This window comes from Rhincodon typus, chromosome 13 (assembly GCF_021869965.1).
Source record: "Rhincodon typus isolate 14 chromosome 13, sRhiTyp1.1, whole genome shotgun sequence".
NCBI classification, from domain to species: domain Eukaryota; kingdom Metazoa; phylum Chordata; class Chondrichthyes; order Orectolobiformes; family Rhincodontidae; genus Rhincodon; species Rhincodon typus.
In genome coordinates this window covers 63,842,165-63,852,638 of record NC_063344.1, presented here as the reverse complement: position 1 = coordinate 63,852,638, position 10,474 = coordinate 63,842,165, and the positions used below count along the sequence as shown (strand labels likewise).

Sequence of the window (10,474 nt, the reverse complement as noted above, 5' to 3'; positions counted from 1 at the left end):
AAGGTGTCAAATATCCATCTGCCCATCCTGTTTATTATGGTCTGTTGGTTTTACTTTTATGACTGGATAAGAGGATATTTTATGATATCTTCTTTCCCTGTTTCTTCAGGGTAGGGAGATATATTCTCTAAGGCCCCTATGATTGCTATTCTTGGGCTCAGCATTTCAATTTTAACTTAACTGATAGAAACCCCACATTAAATCAAACCCTGTTATCAATCATTGCTTATTTCAGAGGCCTCAGTTCTATTTTTCTCTCTGTAATTGTGGGTGATTGGAATGAGTTTTTTTTATGACAAAGAATATCGTGGAAGAATTGGTTATGACTTTAAACCATATGAAACTAATACAGAAGAGCACAATATTAAAATGAACAAATTATTGTAATGTGTTGTAAGGTACCACTGAGTTACTCATATACACTTATTCAATATAATCTTGATTAATAAAATTCTACAGGATTATACAGATACAAACTTAAATACACATTGTTACAAAGTTATCTCTAATGCATAGATTACGATTAGTTAAATCCAATTGTTTCTCTTCTGAGACACTAAATTGAAACAAAGCCTGCGGAGAACAGTTGTTATATTTCTTTCCCCCAGTAACTGCCTCCTAACCTTTGTTGTTTGAGAGGATTTAACAAGCTGGGAGAACGTTAACTTGTATTGTTCAACTTTGAAGGTTACAAGCCCTCTCAATCTGGCTCTGTGAAATAGAAATGAACTAAAAGAGGCTCTGGAATTTGTCCTCCAAGTGTGTTACCTTGATTCTGTTCAAATCCCATAATGTATTTCTTTAGTCATGGGAGGCTATGCAAAGCCCCGTGATATTAATGTACTAAAATCTACATGGATTAATATTATTTGATTAACTATAACTAATGTATCTGATTTATAATTAAACTAATTTAATCATGATTTTCTGTCTAGTTCTATACTATGACCATAATTGATATAATTTGCCTTGTTTGATTCTTAGATAAACCTAAGTAGTGAGTCTATATAATAAATTAGGAAAAGTTGGAAATATTCAGGTTTGGCAGCATCTGTGAAGAGACAAACCTTTTATCAGAAACATCAAAAGTTGGATTTGTTATTGTTTTGATGTAGGTCAAATATTTGATAGTGAAAAAGAAGAAAAGGGAAGGTCTGCAATGTGGCAGAGGACAGATGTTAAACATCAAAAGAGTTGATGGAACAAGTCAAACTAAAATAAAAGTCATGACCTGAAATAATAACTGTGTTTTCCTTGGCAGAGATGAATATCCTGAATATTTTCATTATTTTCTGTTTTTACTCCAGACTTCCAGTGTTTATTTTATTGAGTCTTTGTAGATAGTTTAAACTGTGGAGCTGCGATAGTTAGTTCTGATGCTGTGCTCGGTGAACATTCTGGTAGATGTGGCATTGATCAAAAGCAGCAACTTATACTCCAGTCCCCCGGAGCTTAAGAACTTGAAAGCCAGTTGTCATAGTCCTCAGCGCAATCTTAATGAGAGCTGTTATTTGGAAATAATTCAAAGTACTACCTGAGCTGTATCTATAAAATGGGGAAATAAATCTATGTTAAAGATGTGAAGTAGAATGGTGATCTTATTAATTGAAAAGACACTTTCTTTTGCTATGTGGTTTCTAAACAGGATTTCATTCTCATTAGCTAGGTTGAAAATTTACAGCCAGAGATTGCAGAATTAGCCAAGCGACTGCGTTATGAAGTATCTGTGCGTGCAAAGCAAGTTGGATGGTCTGAAAAGGTGGCTCGGTATGTGTATTTATTTTCTTTCAAAAGCATGACAAGTTCCGTAGCTCAGAACAAGCTCCGTGTCAAAGAAAGAGTGAGTGATCAGCTTGATGATCATTATTGTTGTGTGCAACCAAAGTGGGAGGACAAGGCATTTAAACACAGAATATGGGAGAAACTCAGCATATCAGGCAGAATCTGTGGAAAGAAATAAATTTAATGTCTTGAGTCTGGTGGCCACTCGGGACTCAAATGCATCTCATCAGTTCATAGGGTTGACATAAAAACATATGGGATGTTATACATTTTTGGTTAAGAGGAACAAATGAGAATAGTGTAGACGAAGGGGCTCTGGGTTGTAATGTGCCCAAATGACCTGTAGAATTGCTTTTTTGTTTAATGTCATAGTGATCTTATGTGAGGGAAAACCTGGATTAAACATTTTCAGAGATAAATACTTTGTGCAAATGCTGAAAGCCTGTCTGGATTAGCACAGCTTGAAAAGGTTGCACATTCTGTTATGATGTAAAATACAAAAGTCAGTATTACAGCCTTAACATGGGGCTGCAGTTAATCTGAAATTCTGATTCACTATCATAGCATCTCTCGTTGGAAAGAACTTTCAAAGGCAAATCTGTCATGACTCAATTGGAAACAGTGCACCAGTGACTGAGCCCCACTATTCCACAAGCCGTGACAAATGTGTGATTAATCCAATTAAACCACCAAGATGATCAATTTGCCTGATGGACTGATATTCAGGACAGAAGTCTTTCACACCCAGTTTCATCATTAACAGGAAAATAACTCAATTAATTGTAAACATTTTGTTTAACAAGTGAAAGAGAAAAGGCTTATGAAAGTACTACTAAACAACTTAAGCTTATACCCTTTTTAAACCAAACTCGCACTCGCACACTCTCTCATTTACAAATAAGGCAGATGGACACTGATGGTTTAACACAAATATGACTGGGAAAACGATTTCTGTAGATTAAAATCCAGCACAAGGACAGATAGTTATTTCTCAGTTCTTTTGATCTTCGGTTGTTCTTGGGGAGGAATTGAGTATTGCAAGGGCAGTCTCTTGGAGTTGGACACTGGAGATGCACTAGAAGAGGATGGTGTGGTCAACGATGTAATGGTATTGCAGCATGACCGCAATAACACTGGCAGTTAATCTAATAGGTTTGATTTAAAGAATAAGTAAAGTTTATCAACAGAAATGCTAAAAATCACTGAATAAATAGTCTAGTTCACACGTTGTAAGAAGAACTGGTTTGCATGCTTGGCATCATGAGTTTAACTTCCTCTAACCCAACGACTCAGAGTCATAGAATCCCTACAGTGTGGAAACAGGCCCTTCGGCCCAACAAATCCATACCGACCATCAGAGCATCCCCCTATAATCCACCTAATATACACATTCCTGAACACTACGGGCAATTTAGCCTGGCCAATCAACCTCGCCTGCACGTCTTTGGAGTGTGGGAGGAGACTGGAGCACCCAGAGTAAACCCTCACAGACATGGGAAGAATGTGCAAACTCCACACAGACAGTCGCCCGAGGTAGAATCGAACCTGGGTCTCTGGTGCTGTGAGGCAGCAGTGCTAACCACTGAGCCACCGTGCCACCCTAAAATTTACATGACTGATGTATGCTGGTAAAGTGTGACTCTTTAATTATTTAAAATAAAATTTAGATCTAATTTTCATGGAATTGTGATTGTAAAATAAACTGTAAATAATAAGTCACCTGTGCTACATTTGAGATAAAACCGGCAAACGCACAAATTTAAGTAGACATTTATTCATTTGTAACGGCTTCCTCTGTTGTTTTGTCTCCTGGACTCAGTTTTCACTTCAGGAAGAATCTTCACAGGATCATCTCTGAGCTGTATGTACGTGACAACTGTCATCCTTTCAAAGCTAGTCTACTGATCTGGATCCAGTTGCCGCTGTGGATTCTCATATCTGTCGCCTTGCGGAATTTGAGCCTCGGAGCTTCTGATACTGCAGCAGGTATTTGACATTTACACCTGTGCTTTGGTTTATTCAGTTTATTCAATCCAGTTCCCAGCTGCCTCTGAAATGTACAGGAGAATGTCATTGGGTGAAGGATGCTTCAGCTCTTTAAAATTAAATAGAAACGATAAAAGTAGAATCTCATAGACACTTAAGAAGATAGCACACAGCTAAAGTCTGAAATTGTTGCCTTAAGGTTGATCATTATTTCTAATTTTCACAGGTATAAGCTCGGTTTTCTCTTGGCTCCCATCTTACTGCTTATGTCCACCAATTGACCTTGAATCATCTCAATATTTGATTAAACCATACTGTGATCTGGAGTCCAATAACAGCTATTCTTGTTTATATTGACCATTGAAATCTTGCATGCGGTGTGACTTGCTCTTCTGTCTTTACGGGAAGATGAACTAAAAGTGATTTATGAAGATGAAACATAATTGTGAACAAACACCCTTTTTGTTGTATCTGAATTTATTCATATTAAGAATATTTTTATGAGGAGGTAACTACTTGTGAACAGAAACAGTTAATCAGTCAGTGCATTTTTGAGTTTTCAAAGTGGCGTTGCCTGAAAGATAACTACTCGTGAGGTTGGTGGAACTATATTAGCATGGATTGTGCATTATTTAAAGGACAGAAAAGAGAAAGTAAAAATAAACAAATAATTTTCAGGTTGAATAGATAGCACTGCTGCTGGTGAAATGCCACCAAGATCTGGGGCCTCCGGTTTTCCCAACATATATTAACAGTTAAGACGAGGAGAGTCAGTTTAATGTAACCAAGTATCCCGGTGATACAAAAGAAGGTGGGAGTATAAACTGTGAAGAGGCAAAACTCTGCCAAGGGATTATAAATAAGTGGGCAAAGAGGTGGCAACTTGATTATAATGTGGGGAAAGGTGTGGAAGAATTGAAACAGAAAGCAATATCTTTAAATGGTGATAAATTATTAAATAAAAATGAAATGCTGTAATAATTGGGACAGGCAGCATTTGTACAGAGAGAAAGAGTAGACATTTTAAGTTGAATATGACTCTTAAATTATTAAATGTTCTTTTTCACAAAACCTGTTCAGTTAATACGCAGCTGCAATGCAGATTAGCAGTGTAAATTATATTTTGCCTCTTATTATAGAGTCATAGGGTCGTACAGCACGAAAATACACCCTTCAGTCCAATTCATCTGTGCCAACCTGACGTCCCAATCTGATTAGTCCCATTTGCCAGCATTTGACCCATATCCTTCTAAATCCTTCCTATTCATATACCCATCAGATGCATTTTATATGTTGTAATTATACCAGCCTCCATGACTTCCTTTGGCAGCTTGTTCCATATATGCACTGCCCTCTGCGTGAAAAAGTTACCCATCAGGTTCTTTCTAAATCTTTTCCCTCTAACCTTAAACCTATGCCCTTTAGTTTTGGACTCCCCCACTCTAGGAAAAAGACCTTAGCTTTTCAGCCTGTCCATACCCTCATTACTTTATAAACCTCTATAAGGTCACCCCCCAGCCTCCGACACTCTGCTGGAAAAACTGCAGCCTATTCAGCCTCTCGCTATAACACAAACCCTCTGGTCCCGGCAACATCCTTGTAAATGTTTTCTGTGCCCTTTCAAGTTTGACAACATCCTTCCTATAGAAGGGCAACCAGAATTGCATGCAGTATTCGAAAAGTGGCCTCACCAATGTCCTGTGCAGCTGCAACATGACATCTCAACTCTTATACTCAGTGTTCTGACTAATGAAGGCAAGTGTGCCAAAAACCTTCACCCTGTCTACCTGCAACTCCACTTTTATTGTAAGATGATTTGATAATGCATATGGAGGACTTGCTGCAGGAGAAAAGGGTGCATTGGGAGGGAGGGGAAAGATGCTCGAAGGAACAGTAGTGTAGACGGCCCAAGAGGAATGGTGGAACCTGGAGGAAAGCGTGGAAGAGAGGCAGTGCAAAGGGGAAGGTGGAAAGGAGGAAGCATAGAATGCAGAGACGAGAATGTGGAAGGGAATGTCTCAGGGTCATAAGGAAAGTTTGGGGAGGTTGGAGGACTGGAAGGGGAATGTGGGGATTGGGGGGCCTAGCGCAAGAGAGGCAGCACAGAAGGGGAGACTGAAACATAGAACAGGTGGGACGGGCAGTAGGGAAGCAGGCCAGTGAGGGCGCCAGAGAGGAAGGGGGGGATGTCAGAGAGGCAGCCTGGAGCGATGGGATTGTTTGAGAGGGTGGGGGAGTGCTGAGAGGAGCAGACTGGAGGGAAAGTGAAGTAAATAGAGCAGGCTGGGTAAAAGTGAGTTTACCTGTCTGCTTAGTTCCTCAGTATGTTATTTTTGTAATCATTTTCCTTGCTTCTTTGACCCTGTGATAACTTAGGGAGCTGATAGAGACCTGCATTAGCACAAAGATAGCAATTGGAGCATTGCTCAGGGTAGTGACTGAGGTGTTGTGACTTGGTGGGTGAGCAGTTATGATGAAAATAAATGGGTTGTCACAATAATTAATTAATTCCATTTCTGCTGTAGCCCCTGCTGTTCAGGACCTAGCAATAGGAGGAATACTCTGGTTTCCTGACCTTACTTTGCCGGATTCCACCTGGATTTTGCCCATCTCATTAGGACTTGTAAATCTTTTAATAGTTGAGGTAAGGAGATCATTTTGAAACTTTCCGGCTCTTTGTGAAAGAAAATATTTTCGGTTACTTGATTACCTATTTTAAATAACAGTAACTTTTTTTATGACCAATTTACAAAGGAGGAGTGAAGGTCAATTATTATGTGCTACAGAACAGCAGATTGTGGTTCATTAACTTGTAACCCACAGCAGTGTTATGCTTTGAACTCTCTGGAATATTGCACCATAGAATGATGGGACATGAATCCAAGTCAATGGTTCTCTTAAGATGTGTGATCTTTTATTGGTCGTGATATTTGCCAAGCGGATGTCAAGCACTTTGTCTAAGAACAAGAAACTGAAGGAGTAGTTCTGTTTTAAAAAGGCTTCTAAATAGTACTTTGGCTGGGAGCAAGAGAAAAGAGAAAGAACTGTGTGTCATCTTGACTCTCAACATCCTATAGCCAAAAGAGCTGTGAATTAAGCGCTACATGTTGTGGTAAATAGTCTTGAGGGTTGTTTTATGTAATCTGTTACTGCCACTGACATCCACTCAGTTGGCAGAGGAGCAACATTGCAAATATTCAGAGTTTTTACTTATTTTGTGCAAAAAAAATTAGTGTAATTTGAATTTTTCCTGTGTTGTGCAGTATTTGAAAGAAATAACTTCTGCAAACCGTGGCCCCTTGTCCCCAGTTGTGGAAATAATAGGGGAAGTGAGTGATGTTTTAATCTGTAAGAAGTGCAGCCTTTATAGTGATAGTGTGTCCTCACATCTACCTGCACTCCTGGATGCCAACAAACAAATGATATTCTTATTGAATAAATTAAGTTAAAGATCCTGTTTTGGCTACTTGTACAGATTGATTTATTTGAATTAAATCTCAGTATATATCTTCCAATCACGAGGTCAAAAATAATAATTCCGGAGGATTCACAGAGTAAATGGGAAACCGTTGTCCACTGACCAAAGTTTCAGTGTTGAGACGATGATTAAGATAATTGACAGATGAACTAAAGAGAACGTAAGAATTCTTCTCATACAGCAGTTTATGACTTGGAATATGTTGCTTGAAAAGGTTGACTGCATATTGTTCCTAATTATTCCCAGCTTGAATAGATATAATTAGGTAGTTTCCCTGCTGGTCGTGACTAAAGACTATGATTCGATAAGTGAGTGACCTTACATAGATAATGCATATTATGGACTCTCTGCCCCACACGGCATTTTGCTTTTGCCTTTGCTTTATAGTAGTTCTTTTATTGACTATGTTTTCATAATTGTGCTGAATCTATAGACTTCGCCACATGTCCTACCTGAGGTACACCTTCACCTAACTCCCTGACATCATGTAATTCACTAGCTGCCTGTTGACACTGTAGAAGATGGAAACAAATGCACTCATAACTTACAAAGAGAATTGAATATATACTTGAAGGAAATGTTTGCAGAGCCTATGGGGGAAGAGCAGGGGAACGGAACTAATTGGAAGCTCTTTCAAAGTGCTGGCACAAGTATTATGGGCGAAAAGGCTTCCATCAATGGAATATTGTTCTGAGCTTGTTATCTGAATGTACAGAAGTAGATCTTTAAATCCTGGATCAGATTGATTTTCTGTTGATACTGCTAATGGCAATGCCAGATTGTAGAGGGTTTCTCTAGTTTCAGAGCATTGTGGATAGAGGGTTCCAGATTCATTTTTCTGTTGACTTGTGAAATTGAATGAATTTTCAGATCATAACATAATGAATGGCCTCGGAGTTATTTCTGTTAGTTTGGCCATATATCCCTGACAATCTGCTTTATTGTTGACATGTTCTTAGTATTTTACTGTCTGTAATCAGACATTGTTTCAAAATTGGAAAGTCTAAGTGACTTGGTAACGAAATTAAATCTCACTTCTGTAACTTTAGTGATTGGTCTTATTTCGACTGTATTACCTATAAAGATGTTATTGTTACTACTACTCAAATGTAGATTTTTGCTCTCCGGAGAATTGAATTGTCGAAATTTCAGAAATACGCCACTTATATGATCCGTGGAATCTCCGTGCTAATGGTTCCGATTGCTGCAACGGTGCCCTCAGTAAGTATTTGCTGGCCCTGTGACAATGGAAGTTAGGTATTTTATCTTATGTGAACTATGTATTGCTGGAAAAAAAAGGCAAATCATTGGGGTTATTCACAAAAAAAAAGGAAAAGCATGTTTTTCTGTATGAAAGAAGGGTGCTGATGTTTTGGCAGTGGACTTATAAGTAGAGCTGAACCATTTGATCACCATGTAAGCTTGATTCTGAACCAGGCACATTAAAACTGTCCTGTGGGATAATGACTACCCTAATCAGATCATTTCTTGATGTACTTCACACAAATTCGTGAACAAACTGAAGGCCATCACTTTTGGTTTGAAAAGTATCCAGTCTATCTCAGATTAGGTTTGGAGGTTGACCATCAGTCATCATTAACTGGTGCATTCTCCATGCCAATGCCTCAACTAATCTGCGTTCACTTGTCAACCAATCAGCACTTTGCTCTCAAATAGTATGTATGTTTTTCCCTTTACTTTGGTATTTCTTGTTAATTGTTCTGATGAATGCAAGGAAAAAGCTTTGACAGACTTTTTTTTCAGTAACACTCGAGTTCTGAATAGCCAAATAACTGTTGATTCGGTCATCCTGTTCTGTTTCACTGCTGCTAGAAAGTGGTTTTATTTAAAATGATTTCTGCAGCAGCATTGCCATTTTGAAAAGCTGTTACTTGCAGTGTAATGTCTCAGTATCTGAGCCCTCGCCAACTATCAAACAAAAGGCAGGAGAAATGAACAATGTTATAGTGCAAAGACAAGGATTCAGTCCATCAATTTACGTCACTTTTTTTCTCCATGTGAACCATCTATAACCCACTCCCAATTACTTGCCATTGTCGAATATTATAATATATAATAATATTCCTCAGTATTCCTGAACATTGCAAGTATAGGACCTCAAACCCAGGTTTTCTACTTTTGAATTTTGGAAGCAAAAGGTTGTAATCATTATAATGGGAGAATAATATTTGAGGATAAGACTCTACAAATTATCTTATGAAATATTTATGGCTAAAGATTCCTCATCTCCTACATATTGTTTATACATTTTCTTACCGATATTTTACAGTGCCATATTAAAAGCATCAACTCCCTACTGAGGTAAGATTGTTTGGGCACCAAATATCCTTGTCTCAGAGGTAGTCAGTTTTCATACATGACTGTGGACAAGTTGGCTGAATATTTGCCTGTACAGATCTCTATCACAAACATTCTTAGCACGTTGATTGCCAGGAAACCCAGCTGACTTCATCCTGCCTGTTATTCTGTTCTGAAAACTATTTGGGCTGTTAGCAAACAATTATACCATTCTGGGACCCTCTAGACCTGTGCTTAACAATCTTGTTCCTAGTATGGTGCCATTTTGAAACTTGAAAATTGTTACCACCCCTGAGTGAAAATGAGAGAGCAAGGGTGTGATGGAGCAGGAGCATGTCTGTCATAACTTGGTTGGACCCCACTGTGATCCCAGATCCCAATTTAGAAACCCTGCTCTGGACTCTGGGCTTAAGAAAAATCACTTTCAGAAAATTGTTGGAACACCCCCCACCACGAAGAACTGCTGTTTATTAGTAGCCTTAATAATGCCTTTTCCGTGAAACTTCAACATTTGTGTTGTGTCATCTTGAAATGCCTCCTTCATTTGCTCAGTACCTTTTTTGTTTTTTCTTCCAGTCTATGGCTCTCTATTGGTTGACCTCTAGCTGTGTGGGCCTTGGACAAAATTTATTGCTACGTTCTCGCAGTGTTCGCACTCTCTGCCGGATTCCCAAGATGAAGTCGGACTCAGACACTCCTTTCAGAGACTTATCAGTGGGACTTGTTGCAAAATATTTTCCTAAGAAGTGATGAACTATCCTTTCGTGTGCGTAAAATTCATGCTGTAACTTGATGGGTCACCACGTGGCCTCATAGTTCACATTTCAAAATCAGAATGAATTGAATGTGCCCAACTGACAACAGTCATGTAAGTCATATTAAAAATGACATGGTCTGCTGGACATTGAG

General features: G+C 38.6%; 1 protein-coding gene across 1 annotated transcript in view; it reads left to right on the top strand.

Annotated features, from left to right (window-relative positions):
• Positions 1-10,474, top strand: part of LOC109917910 (cytochrome c oxidase assembly protein COX18, mitochondrial) — a 38,024-nt gene extending 27,550 nt beyond the window's left edge. The window contains 5 exon segments of the mRNA XM_048604135.1: positions 1,646-1,767; positions 3,602-3,768; positions 6,294-6,412; positions 8,360-8,467; positions 10,142-10,474. Of these exon segments, the coding sequence (XP_048460092.1) occupies positions 1,646-1,767; positions 3,602-3,768; positions 6,294-6,412; positions 8,360-8,467; positions 10,142-10,315 (690 nt within the window). The 3' untranslated portion in view covers positions 10,316-10,474.